This window comes from Lepisosteus platostomus, chromosome 16 (assembly GCF_059453375.1).
Source record: "Lepisosteus platostomus isolate fLepPlt1 chromosome 16, fLepPlt1.hap1, whole genome shotgun sequence".
In the NCBI taxonomy this organism is placed as follows: Eukaryota; Metazoa; Chordata; class Actinopteri; order Semionotiformes; family Lepisosteidae; genus Lepisosteus; species Lepisosteus platostomus.
In genome coordinates this window covers 2,095,846-2,115,116 of record NC_142626.1, presented here as the reverse complement: position 1 = coordinate 2,115,116, position 19,271 = coordinate 2,095,846, and the positions used below count along the sequence as shown (strand labels likewise).

At 54.7% G+C, this 19,271-nt stretch overlaps 2 protein-coding genes across 4 annotated transcripts; both read right to left on the bottom strand.

Moving 5' to 3' along the window:
• Nucleotides 1-6,994: 6,994 nt before the first annotated feature.
• Nucleotides 6,995-13,509, bottom strand: snx15 (sorting nexin 15). 3 transcript variants are annotated; one of them, XM_088609210.1, is made up of 8 exons: nucleotides 13,258-13,509; nucleotides 12,003-12,038; nucleotides 11,274-11,394; nucleotides 11,050-11,165; nucleotides 10,265-10,583; nucleotides 8,975-9,181; nucleotides 8,235-8,576; nucleotides 6,995-8,069 (listed from the first exon to the last, which is right to left on the bottom strand). In XM_088609210.1, exons 1-8 carry the CDS (start codon nucleotides 13,354-13,356, stop codon nucleotides 7,948-7,950), a joined length of 1,362 nt encoding a protein of 453 aa, XP_088465336.1. In that variant the 5' UTR covers nucleotides 13,357-13,509; the 3' UTR covers nucleotides 6,995-7,947. The 3 variants fall into 3 exon arrangements, with proteins under 3 accessions (XP_088465336.1, XP_088465339.1, XP_088465338.1); XM_088609213.1 differs by having other exon boundaries at nucleotides 10,346-10,583; XM_088609212.1 differs by having other exon boundaries at nucleotides 9,026-9,181; nucleotides 13,258-13,507.
• An 818-nt stretch (nucleotides 13,510-14,327) lies between these two features.
• Nucleotides 14,328-18,872, bottom strand: arl2 (ARF like GTPase 2). Its single transcript, XM_088609215.1, has 5 exons — nucleotides 18,713-18,872; nucleotides 17,755-17,865; nucleotides 16,711-16,873; nucleotides 16,405-16,485; nucleotides 14,328-15,893 (listed from the first exon to the last, which is right to left on the bottom strand). The coding sequence occupies exons 1-5, from the start codon at nucleotides 18,775-18,777 to the stop codon at nucleotides 15,759-15,761; spliced, it is 555 nt and encodes a 184-aa protein (XP_088465341.1). The 5' UTR covers nucleotides 18,778-18,872; the 3' UTR covers nucleotides 14,328-15,758.
• Between the last annotated feature and the right edge of the window lie 399 nt (nucleotides 18,873-19,271).

Here is a 19,271-nt window from a genome sequence, read left to right as displayed (position 1 = left end):
CTGAATCACTGACACACTGAATCACTGATTCACTGATTCACTGAATTACTGACACACTGAATCACCGACTCACTGACACACTGAATTACTGACTCACTGACACACTGAATCACTGACGCAGTGAAGGATTGACACACTGACACACCGAATCACTGACTCACTGACACACTGAATCACTGAATTGCTGGCACACTGAATCACTGACACACTGAATCACTGACACACTGAATTACTGACTCACTGACACACTGAATCACTGACACAGTGAAGGATTGACACACTGACACACCGAATCACTGACTCGCTGACACAGTGCATCACTGAATCGCTGGCACACTGAATCACTGACACACTGAATGACTGACACACTGACCCACTCAGTCACTGACAGTGAATGAGACCGTACAGGGGCAGGACCAGGGAGGAGCGATCCCGATCGGTGCCAGGTAAGGACACAAAGAGTCCGGTGGCATTTGACCTATTTTACCTCTGTCGGCTCGTAATAGCTGCCAGATCTCCACCCGCAATCCTCCTCCACCAGCACCAAACACAGTCCCACGATGCTTTGCTCCGGACCAGGTTGGCCGCTGGGAGGGGAGGTGTAAGGTGCAGGGAGGGGGGAGGGGGTGGGGGGCACATTGCACAATCTGTTCTGGATCGTGACACTGGTTCCCACAGTTACTCAAGTTACCTGACAGTTTGCCCTCCCCCCCCGCAGGAATACCCACCCTAGGCTGCTGATAACAGCCTCCGCAGGACTGTGAGAACCCAAGGCCCTGCCACTCCAGCCAAGAGGGAAGAGTGTGCTGGAGGAAACAGCCCAGCGCCTGAGTGACACGAAAGAGGAACTGCAGGGAGAGAGGAGGCGTGGGCAGCGGTTCAAGGCTGCGATTCCCGGATTCATCGACCCCCTTCCTCGTCGGATCTCGGAACGGTGGCGGCTGCCCTTCGGAAAACCCGTAACCAGGGCTGGGAAGGGGGGTAAGTCATGGGGCGTACAGGGCGCCCTTCTGCCCCCTCTCCTGGAGACTGGGGAGAGGGAGGGATTAATATTAGCCGGCAGGTAATTGATTAAGTGGCGGATATTGCAGACGGACGGGTGAAGGTTTTGCAGCTTCTGCGCTGCGCAGCTCCCGCCGGTGTGGCCAAAGGACGTCGTGTCTCTGCTCTCCTCGGCACTGGAAGAACCCTTTACCTGCGCACGCGGGACCGCGGGCCCCCTGCTGGACAGAGAGCACCAACGGGGCGCGAGCCGTCCGTCGGGCTGGACGTCCGGGGCCTGGGTTTCTCCTGTTCGAACCGTGGGCCAGGACAGCGCGCGGCGCGGACTGGAGGGGACCAGCGAGCCGGAGAGCCAGCCAGGCGCGCCCAGTGTTCCTGGCTCCCTTCCGGACAGCACAACAACTCCTGTCCACCCCCCCCCCCCCCCCCCAGCCCTTCGCCAGATTGTCATGGAAACCCTGCAGGAAACTGGAGCAGAGCGCACTCCACACAAAGAGGCAGGATGAGTCTGGCTGGCCCTTGAAATGTTTCACTGTACGGCTCTCGCAGTGGCTAATGGGATTTTTTTTGTCTGAAAATGACATTATTTACCCGTATGAATTTATTTTTTTAGTATATCCCCCACCCCCCCCCAACTGAGGAACAAATCAGGCTTGTGGGCACAGGTCGTAGGCACGTGGGGGAGAGAACAGTGTAGCACCAGGCACAATATAGCCAGCAGCTGTATCTCCCTGCAGCCCCACTGGAGCCCAGCAGTGTGATCCTGGCCAGTACCTGGAGGGGAGACTCCTGGGAGAGCTGAGGCTGCTGCTGGGAGAGGTGTGAGTGGGGCCAGCAGGGGGCGCTCACCCTGCGGTCTGTGTGGGTCCTGATGCCCCAGTATAGTGACGGGGACACTAGACTGTAAACAGGCGCCGTCCTTCAGATGAGACGTCAAACCGAGGTCCTGACTCTCTGTGGTCATTAAAAACCCCAGGGCGTTTCTCGAGAAGAGTAGGGGTGTCACCCCAGTGTCCTGGCCAAATTCCCCCCTGGCCTTTACCCATCATGGCCTCCTGATAACCCCCCTCTCTGAACTGGCTCCATCACTCTGCTCTCCTCCCCACTGAGAGCTGGGGTGTGGGGAGCGGACTGGCGCCTCATCCAGGTGGGGGTACACACTGCTGGGATGAATAACTTCAGGACCAACACGAACTCCTCATAGAGCTTCTCCTGGTTTAGACAGGCTCGGGCGGCGTTGTTAAGTGGTGGGGGTGAGGGGAGATCCGCTGACCCGAATAACGTGCCCTGGGGAGAGGGCGTCTGAGGGTCAGGGGTCAGCGGTCGCGAGAGGGGGAGAGGAGACGAGGCTCAGAACCGGCTGGATGTCCCGTCTCGTGGCGTCAGGAACAAAGGGAGAGGGGCCCGTTGTTTTAGTGGCTCTGGTGTTGGTTTAGGTGCAATGAAACAACAGACTGGTAAGGAGCTGAGGCTGAGAGAGAGGAGAGAGAGAGGAGTGGTGGAGAGGAGAGAGAGGGGTGATGATGGAGGGAGAGGAGAGGGAGGGGTTTTTGAGAGAGAGGGATGATGATGATGGAGAGAGAGGAGAGGGAGGGGTTTTTGAGAGAGAGGGATGATGATGGAGGAAGAGGAGAGGGAGGGGTTTTTGAGAGAGAGGGGTGATGATGGAGAGAGAGGGGTATCGGAGAGAGGGATGATGATGGAGGGAGAGGAGAGAGAGGGGTGATGATGGAGGGAGAGGAGAGAGAGGGGTGACAGAGGAAGAGGAGAGAGAGAACCCCAGTGTGTCCGAGAGAGAACGAGGGAGAGGGGATCGTTGTGCTGTGAGTGTTTGGCCATTGATCTCACCTCGTGTGGACTGAGAGAGTGGGGAGAGAGAGAGAGAGGCCAGCCTCCGGCAAGGGCACGGAGACACAGGAACGCAGGGGGCAGGAGGCAGGAGGCTGGCCTGAGGGCAGAGAGAGGGAGGGAACAGAGCCCAGCCTGACCCAGACTCTGAGAGCCCGTCCTGTCACCCTGGGCAGCACAGACACTGGACAGTACAGGGCCCAGGCATCTACTGTAGGATTGTGTGACAGGATGTGTGTGCAGTTATATCTGTGGGTGGTGGTGAGTGCGTAGCTATGCGTGTGACTGTGGATGTGTAGCTTTAAGTCTTAAAATGATAAGGTTGTTAGCACACCATAGGCCAAATTGCAGCTTATTTACACTGTTTCCCTCTATCATCCTGAATGTGCTGCTGTCTTTTCACCTCTGAGGTCACCTAGAGAAGAACAAAACAGGAACGTGTTTCTGTGATCATTATCTTTCTGTGAGTCTGCCAAGGTCCCCATTGATGTGTGTGGCTGTAGCTGTGTGTGACAGTATTTGTGTCTGTGTGTGTAGATGTATCGGTCTGACTGTGTGTGATAGCTGTAAACCTGTGTGTGTAGTTGTAGCTGTATGATGGTGAATACAGCTGTAAACCTGTGTGTGTAGCTGTATCTGTATGATGGTGATTGTGAGTCTGTGTGTGACAGTGAGCATATCTGTAAATCTGTGTGTAGCTGTATGATAGTGACTGTGAGTCTGTGTGTTACGGGGAATGTAGCTGTAAATTTGTGTAGGTAGTTGTAGCTGTGTGTCAGTGTGTGATTGGTGACTGTATGCTGTGACAGATACAACTACACACACACAACTACAGCACGCAGACTTTCAACTGTAGTCTCTGTGTGACTGTAGCTGTGTGTCTGTGTATGACAGTGAATCTAACTGCGGGTCTGTGTGTGCAGTAGCAGCCTGGGTCTGTGTGTGCCAGTACCTGCGTGAGACTGAATCCATTAAAATGCTAAAAACAGCAGCAGTGATGTGAGATGACAGAGGTGTCTCCTGTCCTAATGACAGCCATTACTCTGTGCTGCAGATAATGACATGATCACAACTTTACTAGTTTTACTTTGCAAAAGCACTTTTCATCTCCCATATTTATCGCTCTCTTAAGGGAAAAAAAAACGGAAGCAAATTGGGCTTCAGAGCTGAAGTGCAAGAAACTCTTCTGAACCAGCAGGGATTGCACTGTAAAATTGAATAGTACGATGTCTGAACTAAGATAAGTTGGCTCTTTAACCCTGCCTCCTAATTAACATTCGCAGCCACCAGAAAGTCCGTGTATCTGTGTGCACGATCTGTGTGTGTATCTATTTGGGTTTTTGTGCATGTATGCGCTTCTGCGTATTTTTGCGCAAGTGTGTGTTTTTCTGTGCATGTGTTTGTTTGCACGTCTGGGTGCTTTATTTGTGAATACATGCCTCTGGGTGTGAATTTGTCTGCAATATTCTGTGCGTGTGCGCATGTATTTGCGTTTGTGTGTGGGCTTTTTTGTGTGCATGCACACATCGGCGTGCGTACGTTCCTGAGGTATTAGCACAGTGTCTGTGAAAATCTCCTCTTCCAGGCCAGTCTTCAGTCTTCAGTCTTCACTTTCGGGATCTGTCCCACGAGATTTGGTCACAGTTGGTTGCTGGTGGGGGGTGGGTGGGGAAGCACCTGGAAAACTCCGGCAGTTGAGGTTGGGGGTGGGGGTGAATCACCTGGCTGCATCGTGGGGTCACGGCTGAGAAAGAGGGGGTTCAGCAGCAGTGTGGGGGTTCAGAGAAGGCCTGGGGTTGCCTGCCCTTATCTTAAAGAAACTCCAAGTGTGTGTGTGTGTATATGTGTTAACTGCACATGCATTAGCTCAGTGTGTGTGTGTGTGTGTGTTTCTTCCAAGCGGTGTGTAAGCACAGCCCGATCTCTGTAGGCACCCCCCCCTTTTTCCAGAACAAACAGCGCCCCTCTCCTGTGCTGTGAACCCCTTGCTTCTCCCAGCGTCTGAGAGCCATCAGCGGCCGCACACACGCGCAGCCACTCCACACCGCCGCGCAGAGCGCAATTATCTCCCCGACAATGGCACTATTAACGCTGGAGTGCCATCACATAATTGGCTGGGGTCTGTGCGCGTACCGAGACGCAGGGAGCATACTAATGCACTTCGCTGCTCCGGCAGAGTGTGTGTGTGTGTGTGTGTGTGTGTGTGTGTGTGTGTGTGTGTGTGTGTGTGTGTGTGTGTGTGTGTGGAGCACCTGGGCTGCAGTCCCACCAGGCCAGCGTACGTATAGAGCAGGGGCTGGCAGGCACCGTGACCCTTGACCCCTGGTGGGACGTGGGGCTGGTTGCTCCGAGACCCGGAACATTGAAAGGGATCCAGCGCCAGGATTTTGGGGTATTTGGGACCCCATGATGCCCAAACCCACCCCCTGCTCCCCCTTCCCTACCTCTCGGACTCCGGACTTTTTTTATTTTTTGGATAAATAAATGGGCGAATGAGATCCATGGTTCGACAGATGGGGGATTGGCGTCACCAAATTGGTGGTGCGTCTTTTTTTTTTTTTTTTTTACACAAAGAGTGGTGGGGGCATGGAACAAGCTGAGGGAGCGTTCTGGGTGGCTGGGGCAGTGTTCAGAGAGAGAGAGAGGTCGTTGTGGCTGTTTCTGGAAACAAACAGGGGGCGGGGGATTGATCCTGCTGGATGCTGGTGTAATCTGCACAGAGTGACTCCCAGAAGCCCCTGCTGGCGCTGGTACACAGGCTTGTTGGAAGAAGATGGACTTCCTGTTTCTGGCTCTGCAGTCCGTTTTATAGGCTCGTTGCGCTCTGAGCTGCCGCCCGAACATCTGTCACAGCTGCTGGTCCTGAAGCAGGAGGGCCACTCTCCTCACAGCGAGACACAGCAGGGTGGGCTTGCTCTGGCCATGAGCTTGTAGAGAACAGACAGGCGCCCACAGTAAAACAAACACCAAAAACAAATACACACACACCCTGTCCTATATATACACAATACACACACACCCACTGTCACATATATACCCACTACACACACACCCAGTCACATATATACAAAATACACACACCCAGTGTCGCATATATACCCACTACACACACATTGTCCTGTTCATACACAATACACACACACTGTCACATATATACACAATACATACACATTGTCCTGCAGATACCCACTGTTCTATATATATACATATTATATACACATCCACTATACTATACACACACACACCCACTGTCCCATATATACACAACACACACACACACCCACTGTCACATATATACCCACTACACACACATTGTCCTGTTCATACACAATACACACACACTGTCACATATATACCAACTACACACACACACCCACTGTCACATATATACACAATACATGCAGCTACCCACTGTGCTATATATACATATTATATACACATCCACTATACTATATATATATACACACACACATACACAATACACACACCCACTGTCCCATATTGACACAATACACACAATTACTTAATTAGTTCAATTAGGGGCTTCATTAGTCCAGGTAATTAACATCTACACCCTCTTATGACAGAATGCTATAATCCCTGAAGCAGTAGGGCCTGGAATACGGTATGGTTATATTGATATTGATATAAGTAACATTGTTTTAAGGTTGGTTATTATTACTTCTACGACTGCATCTATGTGTCGGAGGGCTTAAGCTGTTAGTGCTTATGGCGAGTGTTGCCATCATTTCCAATAGCTAAATTTCCTTGGATGCAAACAGAGCCACTGAGTTAACAGAACTGTATGACAAGACTGCCCCCTGGTGGACAAGGTGCAGTGGAGCAGTGTATTCCTCTCCTGCAGGCCTCAGACCAGCACTCAGGTACAGCTAAGTACTCACTGACAGAGGCACTTGCAGGCTCACAGACGGACTGACAGACTGTCGTCGATACTGCTGAGTACCTGTGGAGGCTTAGTTATCACTCTACAGAATCTGACCAGCATGCTGACACACTGACTCATTCACACACTGACACACTGACTGGCATAACAACACTCCGTCTGATTGACACGCACACTGATACATTTGACTGACACACTGACAAATTAAAACAGTGTGACTGTCTGATGAAATCACACACATTTGTTGAAATCACATTTGTTTATTTATGTAAAAAGCCTTCGGGAATGTTTGCAAAGTCATTTACAGAAAAAACTGTCATGCAGATTTAAGGTCAGAAAACCAACAGCCCTATCATATCTGTGTTCATGTGTGCACAGCAGTGTCTACAAGCCACGCAGGTGTGTCTCAGTGTGTGAATTCAGGGGCAGTGTGAGAGGAGAGGGACAGCAGTGTCTCTAACAGTGTCTCCAGTCCAGTCAGGTGTGTCTCGGTGTGTGAATTCAGGGGCAGTGTGAGAGGAGAGGGACAGCAGTGTCTCCAGTCCAGTCAGGTGTGTCTCAGTGTGTGAATTCAGGGGCAGTGTGAGAGGAGAGGGACAGCAGTGTCTCCAGTCCAGTCAGTGTCTCAGTGTGTGAATTTAGGGGCAGTGTGAGAGGAGAGGGACAGCAGTGTCTCTAGCAGTGTCTCCAGTCCAGTCAGGAGTGTGTCAGTGTGTGAATTCGGGGGCAGTGTGAGAGGAGAGGGACAGCAGTGTCTCCAGTCCAGTCAGGAGTGTGTCAGTGTGTGAATTCAGGGGCAGTGTGAGAGGAGAGGGACAGCAGTGTCTCCAGTCCAGTCAGGAGTGTGTCAGTGTGTGAATTCAGGGGCAGTGTGAGAAGAGAGGGACAGCAGTGGCTCAGTGTGTTTGTGTGTGTGTAGTGTTGACTGCGGTAGTGTACATAGTGCAGTCAGTCACTAAAACAGCCTGGTCTCACAGATTTACCTGAACTAGAAGAGGACACCTGATACTATTCAGTTTTGGGGTCACAGGGAGGAGAGGGGCGTCTGATATTTCTACCTCTCCCATGTCCTCACCCACCCTTGTCCGTTGCTAGTGGGGGGGGGCGTCGCTCTGTTTTGCAGGGCTGGGAAGGGAGGCGCGATGCCGTCTCAGGAAAGCGGGGTACACCCCGCGCCCCGCCACTTCCTGCCTTCAGCCCGTGCTCGTGGGAGGGGGGCTCCGGGGGGGCTGGAGGGCCAGCAGGTCCTCGGCGTGCTGCAGGTACTGCGCCATCTTCCTCCTCGCCGCCTCCCTGCGCGGCGCGTCGGGGTCACCTGCGCCCCGGGGGAACAGAGACCGCCATGAGCGGGGAAGGAGAGGGGGGGCGGCGAGGAACAGGCTTGGGGCGAGACGAGGTCTTGACCCCGTGTTGAAGGTCTGGCCTTTCCAACATCACAGCCTCCCCGGCATTTTTTCCCCAACGTCTTGGCCACCCTCACCTTGAGCCCCCTTCAGCAGGATGTCCACCCCAGCCTCGTACTGCTGTACGGCGGCGCCATAATCCCCTGCCTCCTCCCTCTCCACCGCCAGGCGGAGATGAGCTGCTGCCTGAGCCAAGTAGTCAGCTGGCTCCCTGGCCACGCCCCCTCCCCCGCCTTTCCCCGCCCCCTCCTCCAGCCCCAGCGGGCCACGGGCTGCCTCGGCCACGCCCTCCGGAGGCGGCCCGCCAATTGCAGGAGGCCCGTCGGCGGAGGGGGAGGAGGGGTCCTGGGCGGCCAATGGGAAGGCGAGGAGCTCGGTGTGGGAGGGGCTGTGGGAGGAGCCCGGGTCGGACTGCTCCTCTGCAGAATGAGGAGAGAGGGGTTAGATGCAGGAAAAGGAACAGAGCAGCCTGCAGGCCAGGCCGGGTGATTCAGGCGGAGATGCACCAGTCAGGTGAGGAATGCAGCAGAATCTCAGAACGCCGATTCTGGATTGCAAGTGCTAATGCACAGTCAGTATGGCTGTAGTCCAGTACAGTCCTGGGATTTCTAGTGTGGCTGTGCCAATATTAATAATAATAATAATAATAATAATTGCTTACACTTATATAGCGCTTTTCTGGACACTCCACTCAAAGCGCTTTACAGGTCATGGGAACTCTACCAATATTCTTCTGGCGCAGGCAGCAGAAAGGTACCAGTTGAAACATGGCTGTAACAGGCTTACTAGGCTCGAAGCCGTATTGGAGAAGGCTTACTGAATAGTTGAACGGTAAAGGTGGTCTGCAGGAGGTGTCTTGAGTCCTCACCCTTTCTTGCGCAGGGGTCAAACAAGGCCAGATCGGTGTGGGTCAGCGGGCACTTAGGGGCCGGGGCCTGCTCAGACTGATCCTCCCCCATCGAGTCGAACAGCAAATCAAACTCGGAAGGCTCCGCGCCCAGGTCTGCCTGGGTCCGACTTTCACCTGCCAGACAGAGAGAGGGGGGAAGATAGGAGAAGGAGAGAGGGATGAGATCCTACTGTCTTTGTGACGGAAAAGACAGAGAGACAGACCTGCAAGACAAACGGAGAGAGGGAGAAGGCTTTAAACCAGTGGCAGTATTGACACCTTTTCGGGTAAACTGGATGAAACAGGGAAACCGATACGATTCCCTCTGCGCAGCAGTCTAGCCCACAGCAGGTCTCGCCAGCTGCCAGGCCTCTGTCCAAACAACGATACGGATGAACCGCAAAGTCAATACGCCTTCGCCCATTCCCGATTCGGTCTGGCCACCGGGGCTCTTGAACGGAAGAAGGGGAGAGCGGGATGGAACCGAGCCGCAGCGAAGGTTACCAAGCGAAACCTTCGAGTTAGCCAGCCGCACAGCGGACTGGGACCCGGGACAGATTCGGCTGGCGAGCGAGCCTGCTCCCTGCCCCGCGGCCCCGGTACCACCCACCTCTCGGCCTGGTCCGTTTTCCGTTCTGGAACGGTTTCAGGCTGGTTGACCGGAGAGGGAAAGTGCAGGCATCCGCTGGGCCCGGAGGAGGGATTCACGTCTGTTTTATGCGAGTACTGCGCAGCTGTTTGTTTTAGCTGATCCTTAGTTCGGTTTCAGCTCGTTTCATTTTCAATCTGTAAATTAGTTTGGCTAAGTTTCACCAACTTCAAGCCAATGCATCTATACTTTACCACTATAAGGGAGTGTTCTTATGTCAGTCAACCATCTGGCCTATATACTGCAGTACCTTATGCTACGGTATAGGGGTTTGCTAGGTTGTATGCGAATTTGGCTATTTGCAACCCTTCTCCGCCCTCGTGGCCATCGGGACCCTACTGTATTAACTATTATTTTAACTTCCCACGTCTTGATTTTGAGAACTGCCCAAGAGTAAGGTAGCAAGCCAGGTGGATACTGCACATTGGTGGTGGTGGAGGGGAGTCCCCATTACCTGTAAAGCGCTTTGAGTGGAGTGTCCAGAAAAAGCGCTATATAAGTGTAAGCAATTATTATTATTATTATTATATATATATATCGAACTGCTGCACACGGTTTTTATTACATACAGCCTTCACGGACTCCACGCTGATCCCTTTCGGCGCAACCTTGATCTTGATAGATGTTGGCAGAGTTCGGGGCTCCGTTACCGTGGCGATCCTCTCGCTCCGCGCAGGGGGGGGGGCTGCCCTCCAGGTCGCTGAAGGCCTCGCACGCAGCCTCGGGCTCGCCCGGTGTCGCCCCCCGGTCTCCTGCCTCATCCCGGGGCTGGCCGGCCTCGTCGCCGCCGCCGCCCTCGGCGGGGCCCTCCGGGAGGGGGATGAGGGGGGGGGGCAGGGTGCAGGTGGGCGGAGGGGGCGGGTCTAGGGGCCTCCTCACCTCGCCCCCCTGGAAAAGAGGAGGGGGGGCAGGAAGGGTTAAGAAAAAGGGGGAGGGATTGACAGAGGTGCCGATTGGCACAGTGACCACACTGAGCAGTTATAGAGCATAACAGGTTGTGCTGTTTTTGCCGTTACCAATTAGGCCATGTGATCCGATTAGCGATTCGGGAGCTTCTCCCTGTGATTGGCCGAGCCTTACAGGACGCCGCCCTGTGATTGGCCGAGCCTTACAAGACGCAGCCCTGTGATTGGCCGAGCCTTACAAGACGCCGCCCTGTGATTGGCCGAGCCTTACGAGATGCCGGCCTGTGATTGGCCGAACATTAAGTAAACATGCCTTATGACTATCCAGGTGTTCCCTGCCAACCTGCAGAGCTTTAACCTGCCGAGTGCTCTGACTGGCCGGGTGCACTGAGTGCCGTAACCGGGTGGGCGCCGATTGGCTACGGGTTTCGGCCGGCTGCGCGGCTCACCCGGAAGAAGTCCTTGAGCTGGGGGCTGTTGTAGAGCGCCGGGATGTTAGCGGCAAACACCAGCATGGCCTCCGCCGCCCGCCGTCGCTCCTCGATCACCCCGGCCTCGAACCGCCCTGCGGACGCAACAGCCAGGGTCACCACGGGGTGGGGGGCGTTGGGGTTTCGGGACAGAGGGGGTGAAGGATCGTGGTTGGAATAGCGGGAGGGAGGGGGGCTCTTACCGAAGATCTGCGCCCGGGGGAACGGGGGGAACTCCTCCTGCCGCCTGAAGAGGTTGCGGTGCGTGTAGGAGAGCTCGCCGTGCAGCTTCTTCAGCTCGCTGTAGCGCCGCCATACCGTCACCTGCACGACACAGTGCAACTCGACAGCACGCACGGCAGACAGGGCAGATAACATTACCGCACAGCATCCAGGCCAGGGTCACGGGGGGGGGAGCTGGAGTCTATCCCAGCAAGCAGCAGGCACAAGGCGGGCTACACCCTGGACAGGACGCCAGTCCATCACAGGACACACACACACACAGTCACACACCCTGGACAGGACACCAGTCCATCACAGGACACACACACACACAGTCACACACCCTGGACAGGACACACAGTCACACACCCTGGACAGGACACCAGTCCATCACAGGACACACACACACACAGTCACACACCCTGGACAGGACACCAGTCCATCACAGGACACACACACACAGTCACACACCCTGGACAGGACACACAGTCACACACCCTGGACAGGACGCCAGTCCATCACAGGACACACACACACACAGTCACACACCCTGGACAGGACACCAGTCCTATTAAAAGCATGGACAACAGCAAGGGGGCAGGGCTTGGCCAATCCAGCCCCAGGAGCCACTAGCTTGCATTGAGAAAAGGAGAATCGCACTTTTGTCCCTTTTAAGCAGAGCGTGGTCAGAGCCCCCTGTGCACACTCACCTCCTTAACATCCTCTGGTCTCCTCTTCGACACAAACTGTGGACCAAAAGAGAGGGGTTAATACAGCACAGCACACTGCGAGACATCACTGTACATACTGAGAGAGTCAGAGGGGTTAGCACAGCACACTGCGAGATATCACTGTACATACTGAGAGAGTCAGAGGGGTTAATACAGCACAGCACACTGCAAGATATCACTGTACATACTGAGAGAATCAGAGGGGTTAGCACAGCACACTGTGAGATATCACTGTACATACTGAGAGAGTCAGAGGGGTTAATACAGCACAGCACACTGCAAGATATCACTGTACATACTGAGAAAGTCAGAGGGGTTAGCACAGCACACTGTGAGATATCACTGTACATACTGAGAGAGTCAGAGGGGTTAGCACAGCACAGCACACTGCGAGATATCACTGTACATACTGAGAGAGTCAGAGGGGTTAGCACAGCACAGCACACTGCGAGATATCACCGTACATACTGAGAGAGTCAGAGGGGTTAGTACAGGGTATTGAACAAAAGTATTGTATATACTGAAAGAGAGGAATAAACACAGGGTGCTGAATGATACCACTATATGTACTGGGAGAGGGGTTAATACTGCATACTCAGAGGTACTGAGCAATACACTGTATATACTGGGAGAGACAGGTCACGCAGAGTACTGAGTGGTATCACTGAGAGAGGGGTTAACACAGGCTACTGAGTGATACCATCATATCTACTGTAAGAGAGAGGGGTTAACACAGGCTACTGAGTGATACCATCATATCTACTGTAAGAGAGAGGGGTTAACACAGGCTACTGAGTGATACCATCATATCTACTGTAAGAGAGAGGGGTTAACACAGGCTACTGAGTGATACCATCATATCTACTGTAAGAGAGAGGGGTTAACACAGGTTACTGAGTGATACCATCATATCTACTGTAAGAGAGAGGGGTTAACACAGGCTACTGAGTGATACCACTGTATGTACTGAGAGAGAACCACAAAAATCGCCCCCAAACCCCCAGACACTGACATCCCACCCAGGCAGTCATGGGACACACGGTGTCCACGCTCGTGATAACAAAAAAAACACGTGACGCGTTTTAAACGGGTGGGTCAATTCCCACGCCACCCGCTTCGTCGTTATTTCGTACGACTGTTGCCACAATAAGCGCTGTTGCGCCCCCCCAGTCCCGGACGGCGGACCAACAGCTGAGTGGGTCTCCCCGCGCCCTGTGCTCTAGCTGGTACCCACCCGCGCCGTGACTTTGTACTCCGTGTGCCCCTTTTCGTGACTCCTGTGCTCTGTCACCGAGAAACACCGGTTGTATTCCTCCTTCGCCTTCCGGGACATTCGTTTCGGAGGGCGGGGGGGGTGGGGGGCGACCGAAAAGGCGAGCAGACGGGTCGTTATGAGGGGAGCCTGAGCGACTGACTCTCCGGGCGACTCGCACGGTTTTCAACCTGGACTTCCTGTTATGGGGGCGGCGCCTGCGCCTGCGCCTGCGCATGGCTCCTCCTCCCGCAAGGGACCGTCGGAAAAGTTCACGCCGCGTCTTGGGGCAGACGGGCCGCCAGCTTCCTAAGGGACTATCTGCAAAGGTTCCCGTTTTCCTAACCGCTTGGAACAATTTTGGGTTGTGGTGGGGGGGCCGCTGTCCCCCTTAAAGGCAAACACAAACACGCACACTCGCACCAGGGCCAGTTTTCCCAGAAGCAATTTAACCTAACCGGCATGTCTCCGGACTGTGGGAGGAATCCGGAGCAGAGGAAACTCACGCCAACACAGATTTTAGATTTAAGATCACTTTATTGGCCATATACAATTTCTTGCATGAGGAATTTGTCTTTTTCGCAGACCCCAGCTTGATCTCCATGAGACACACAGACAGGGAGAGAAAAGCTGGGGGTCAGAGCGCAGGGTCGGCCATTTATACGGTGCCCCTGGAGCAGCTTGGGGTGAAGGGCCTGGCTCAGGGGCCCGGAGGAGTAGGATTCCTCTGCCGGCCGCGGGATTCGAACCGGCAACCTCCCAGCCACAGGCACAGATCCTCAGCCACAGGGGGGAACGTGCAAACTCCACACAGGCAGCACCCCAGGGCCATAGCACTGCAAGACAGCAATGCGACGTATCCCAACACATTTTTTTTGAAAGGTCCGCTAAACATTTGGCCAAAATCCAAATTTTCCTACACATCTGAGAGTTCACGTAAAAACAGGACCGTCCCGGAAGAAAATCTTTCATCAGACGAGCCAGCGACACCCTCTCGCGGAGTCACTATGACAACACAGCCATCCTGAACGGAAAGGACTCAGAGACAGGGACACTAAAAGCCAAACCCGACTTTATTACCGTCAAAAACGATCAAAATAAAAACCAACACGTAAGACAATATTTATACACTTATTCTTAGCTATGTACAGAGTCCTGCCATATTACAACAAACAGCACACATACCCCTTCCCACAGTGTAATTACCAGCCAGCAGCACGAGCATCTGCGTCTGGCCCTGCACCGGGCCAGGCTGTCTTGCCTGCTGTTCAGGTCTTGAGCTGCACGTGTGTGTCAGGTCTGCCACAGCTGCGCATTCGAGCAGACGATCCGCTGTACTGGAGATCGCGTCCCTGTCAGCGGATCAGGGTGCGGGGGTGTGTCGTAGTCACGGTATAGGTTTGTACTGTCACTGTGCATTAGGGTGTGTCAGTGTGGATCAGCATATGTTAGTGCGTCAGTGTGTGTCACTGTGGATCAGTGTATGTTAGTGTGTCTGTGCTGCAGTGTGGATCAGTGTATGTTAGTGTGTCTGTGTCGCAGTGTGGATCAGTGTATGTTAGTGGATCAGTGTATGTTAGTGTGTCTGTGTGTGTCACTGTGGATCAGTGTATGTTAGTGTGTCTGTGCTGCAGTGTGGATCAGTGTACAGTATGTTAGTGTGTCTGTGCTGCAGTGTGGATCAGTGTATGTTAGTGGATCAGTGTATGTTAGTGTGTCTGTGCTGCAGTGTGGATCAGTGTACAGTATGTTAGTGTGTCTGTGCTGCAGTGTGGATCAGTGTATGTTAGTGGATCAGTGTATGTTAGTGTGTCTGTGTGTGTCACTGTGGATCAGTGTATGTTAGTGTGTCTGTGCTGCAGTGTGGATCAGTGTACAGTATGTTAGTGTGTCTGTGCTGCAGTGTGGATCAGTGTATGTTAGTGGATCAGTGTATGTTAGTGTGTCTGTGCTGCAGTGTGGATCAGTGTGTTAGTGTGTCTGTACTGCAGTGTGGATCAGTGTATGTTAGTGTGTCTGTGTCGCAGTGTGGATCAGTGTATGTTAGTGTGTCTGTGTCGCAGTGTGGATCAGTGTATGTTAGTGTGTCTGTGCTGCAGTGTGGATCAGTGTATGTTAGTGGATCAGTGTATGTTAGTGTGTCTGTGCTGCAGTGTGGATCAGTGTATGTTAGTGGATCAGTGCATGTTAGTGTGTCTGTGCTGCAATGTGGATCAGTGTATGTTAGTGGATCAGTGTATGTTAGTGTGTCTGTGCTGCAGTGTGGATCAGTGTATGTTAGTGTGTCTGTGCTGCAGTGTGAATCAGTGTATGTTAGTGTGTCTGTGCTGCAGTGTGAATCAGTGTATGTTAGTGTGTCTGTGTCGCAGTGTGGATCAGTGTATGTTAGTGTGTCTGTCCTGCAGTGTGAATCAGTGTACAGTATGTTAGTGTGTCTGTGCTGCAGTGTGGATCAGTGTATGCCAGGAGTACAGGGGTGGGCCTCAGTCTGCAGTGAAGATCCTGGCGGCGATATCGTCCAACAGCCAGTCCACGCCGGCCAGCAGGCTCTCCCCCGTCACCGCGCTGCATCCCATGATGCACCAGTGGTGGCTCTTGATGGCGTCCAGTGCCAGCCCCTGCACAGACAGACAGGACAGCCAGTTCATGTCACGAGGACACACGTGGGACCCAAGGGGGGCGAGATTTAAGGACAGGGGGGTGGCTTCTCGCACAAAAGGGTGCAGAAGATCAGGAACAAGTTTGCCACATAGTTGATGCAGACCGACCAGGGACGCCACAGGAAACAAGCTGGATGAGATCCTGTGATCAATAAGCTACAGAGCAACCGAACTGAGCAAGACAGGCAGCTCCTGTCTCGTCGGGGACACGTTCTCATGTCCTGCACGTTTGTTTTGTTTTTGGCGTGCTTTGTCAGCGAGCTCTGGGCTGTGAAGGGAGGTCCTGGCTCATTCCTGCCAGGTGGGGTCAGGGGTCAGGGGTCAAAGGCCAAAGGCATGAGACTGACTGACGTGACCTGGGCGCAAAGCATGTGGAGATCTGTAGTCAGAACAGGTTTCCCCCTGGGTTGGTGGGCTGGGGCGGACGGGGCAGGGCGGCGGTGGCGCCCCCTTGTGGGCGCTCACTCACCTCACGGATGGCGTCCTTGGACAGCGCCCCCGGCAGGTCCTGCTTGTTGGCGAAAACCAGGAGGGTGGCTCCGGCCAGGCGCTGCCCCCGGAGAGAGAGGGAAACCGATGTGAACACGGGGAGAACGTGCAAACTCCACACAGACAGCACCCCAGGAATCGAACCCAGAGCTTTTGAGCCGGCGATGCTGGGCCCTGTGCCGCAGTGCTGAACCGTATCTCCCGCAGTGGCGAGGCTCCGGGCTCAGGCCTGCAGTGGGCAGCAGGAGAGCAGTGGGCGTGTAGCGAGCGAGCAGTGTGCTCGTACCTCCTCCAGGAGCAGGGAGCTGAGCTCCTGCCGGCAGTCCTCCAGTCTGAGGCGGTCAGCGCTGTCCACCACCCAGATCAGCCCGTCGGTGCTCTCGAAGTAATTCCTCCAGTAGGAGCGCAGGGACTTCTGCCCTCCCACATCCCAGATGTTCAGCTTGTACCTGCGGGGAGGGCGGAGGTGGTGGGAGACTTGGAGTGTCCCCTTACTCTGACCTGCCCCAACTCTCTCTGAACCCCCCCTCGCTCTCTGAACCCCCCCTCGCTCTCTCCGAACCCCCCTCCCTCTCTCTGAACCCCCCTTCAATCTCTCTGAACCCCCCCTCTCTATATCTCTCTAACCCCCTCCCTCTCTCTCTGAACCCCCCTTCAATCTCTCCGAACCCCCTTTCAATCTCTCCGAACCCCCCTCCCTCTCTCTCTGAACCCCCCTCCCTCTCTCTCTGAACCCCCCTTCAATCTCTCTGAACCCCCTCGCTCTCTCCGAACCCCCCTTCAATCTCTCTGAACCCCCCTCCCTCTCTCTCCGAACCCCCCTTCAATCTCTCTGAACCCCCCTCCCTCTCTCTCTGAACCCCCCTCCCTCTCTCTCTGAACCCCCCTTCAATCTCTCTGAACCCCCTCGCTCTCTCTCTGAACCCCCCTTCAATCTCTCTGAACCCCCTCGCTCTCTCCGAACCCCCCTTCAATCTCTCTGAACCCCCCTCCCTCTCTCTCCGAACCCCCCTTCAATCTCTCTGAACCCCCCTCCCTCTCTCTCTGGACCCCCCTCCCTCTCTCTCTGGACCCCCCTCCCTCTCTCTCTGAACCCCCCTCCCTCTCTCTCTGAACCCCCCTTCAATCTCTCTGAACCCCCCCTCTCTATATCTCTCTAACCCCCCTCCCTCTCTCTCCGAACCCCCCCTCAATCTCTCTGAACCCCCCTCTCTATATCTCTCTAACCCCCCTCCCTCTCTCTCTGAACCCCCCCCTCAATCTCTCTGAACCCCCCTTCAATCTCTCTGAACCCCCCCTCTCTATATCTCTCTAACCCCCCCCCGCTCACCCCCGGTGCTCCAGGGTCTTGATGTTGAACCCCAGGGTGGGCGAGACGGTGCTCACGTCCTCCCCGTTGAACTTCTTCAGGATGGTGGTCTTGCCCGCGTTGTCCAGGCCCCTGGGGGAACGCCTGCGTCAAGGAAACACGCTCCGGCTCCTCTGACGCCCCTGGTCTGTCCCAGGACCCCCCGCCCCGGGCGGACAGACCGACTCCCGCGGGCCAGTGTCATCGTCCTGATGAGGACGACGATGACGGCGGGGGTGTTAGTGAAGACCGGGCGGGTGGAGACAGACAGATGTCCACACAGCTGGGGGGAAACCGCGGGTCCATCCGTCCAGGCCCTGACCGCTGTATCCAGGGAGCCGGAGCCTATCCCAGCAGGCAACGGGAGCAAGGCAGGACACCAGTCCATCGCGGGACACATACTCACACCAGGGCCTGTTTTCCCAGAAGCCCACCAGCCCGTCTTTGGGCTGTGGGAGGAAACAGGAGTACCTGGAGGAAGCCCATGTGTGTGTGTGTGGTGGGGGGGGGGGGGAACACGCAAACTCCACACAGACAGCACCCCAGGAATCGAACCCAGGGCCCCCTCAGTGCTGAACCGCAGAAGCACGCACGTACAGGAGGACCTGACACACAGAGGGCCAGAGACGGACACGCCAGCACAGCAGATGCGCGACGGGCTTCCGTGTCGCCGAGAGAACCGAAGACCGAGGGAGAAGAGTCGCCCGGTCATCTCTTCCGAAAAATAACTTGCACACAAGGGCAAGCACAGAACGACTGCGTGTGTGTGTGTGTGTGCGCGATGATGTCAGGAGAAGACGTTCATTCCAGATGAGCTCTCGAGTATTCAGGGCAACTGCCGCGATTTTCGGGGAACCCCTTAAACAGCTGAGCTATCCAGTGGGGACACCCCCCCCTCCCCCACAAATCTCCTGACCTCCGCCGGTATTGCAAAGGATACAGCATGAGCAAGCGCATCTCCCTCTCCTTCTGTTTCATCTTCTTCAGGATCGTCAGCAAACCCATTAAGTAAACGAATTGAACACCAGCCCCGGCTCTCTCGGTCTCCCCGCAACGCAACCAGACCAGACCAGGAAGAGGGCGCTCCCCCGGGCCCCGCCCCCACACGGCTCCTATTGGTTGATTCTGAGTCGCGGCCCGCGGGAAGGAGCTCTCTGGTTGGCCCATCAGTCACGTTGACGTCCCCCTCCCTCCCCCCTTCGGCTTCGCTGCGGGAAGAGGGGTGTCCGGGGCGCGAGGAGGTTCTCGTCGGCATTTCTCACAGCGCCGCCGTGCGGGCGCTACAGGAACAGACCACGAATGGCCGTTTAACCTGTAATTGTAGTCCCAGCGCCAAAGGGGAAAAGGACTATTGTCGTACAAAACACAAATTACTTCCCCACGATGTTTTTGCGTTGCTTGTGGCGTCACCATGGTCGTACTGTTCGGGGTTCGTTTGTCATACAAAAAAAACCAAGCCTGGGGTTTTTTTTTTCTTTCAAAACAGACGCTGAAACGCT

Bases quoted from the DNA above. Each gene is read 5' to 3' on its own strand.
- snx15 (XM_088609210.1), bottom strand. From the start codon at position 13,356: ATGTCCCGGAAGGCGAAGGAGGAATACAACCGGTGTTTCTCGGTGACA. The intron at 9,182-10,264 runs GTATGTAATAAA...TCTGTCTGGCAG, and splicing joins GCGTGGAGTCCGTGAAGGCT to GTGAAAGTCGGACCCAGGCA. The intron at 8,070-8,234 runs GTGAGGGTGGCC...CCCGGGGCGCAG, and splicing joins CCTGCTGAAGGGGGCTCAAG to GTGACCCCGACGCGCCGCGC.
- arl2 (XM_088609215.1), bottom strand. From the start codon at position 18,777: ATGGGTTTGCTGACGATCCTGAAGAAGATGAAACAGAAGGAGAGGGAG. The intron at 17,866-18,712 runs GTATCCTTTGCA...GCGTTCCCCCAG, and splicing joins GAGATGCGCTTGCTCATGCT to GGGCCTGGACAACGCGGGCA. The intron at 16,486-16,710 runs GTACGAGCACAC...CTCCGGGGGCAG, and splicing joins GCTCCCTGCTCCTGGAGGAG to CGCCTGGCCGGAGCCACCCT.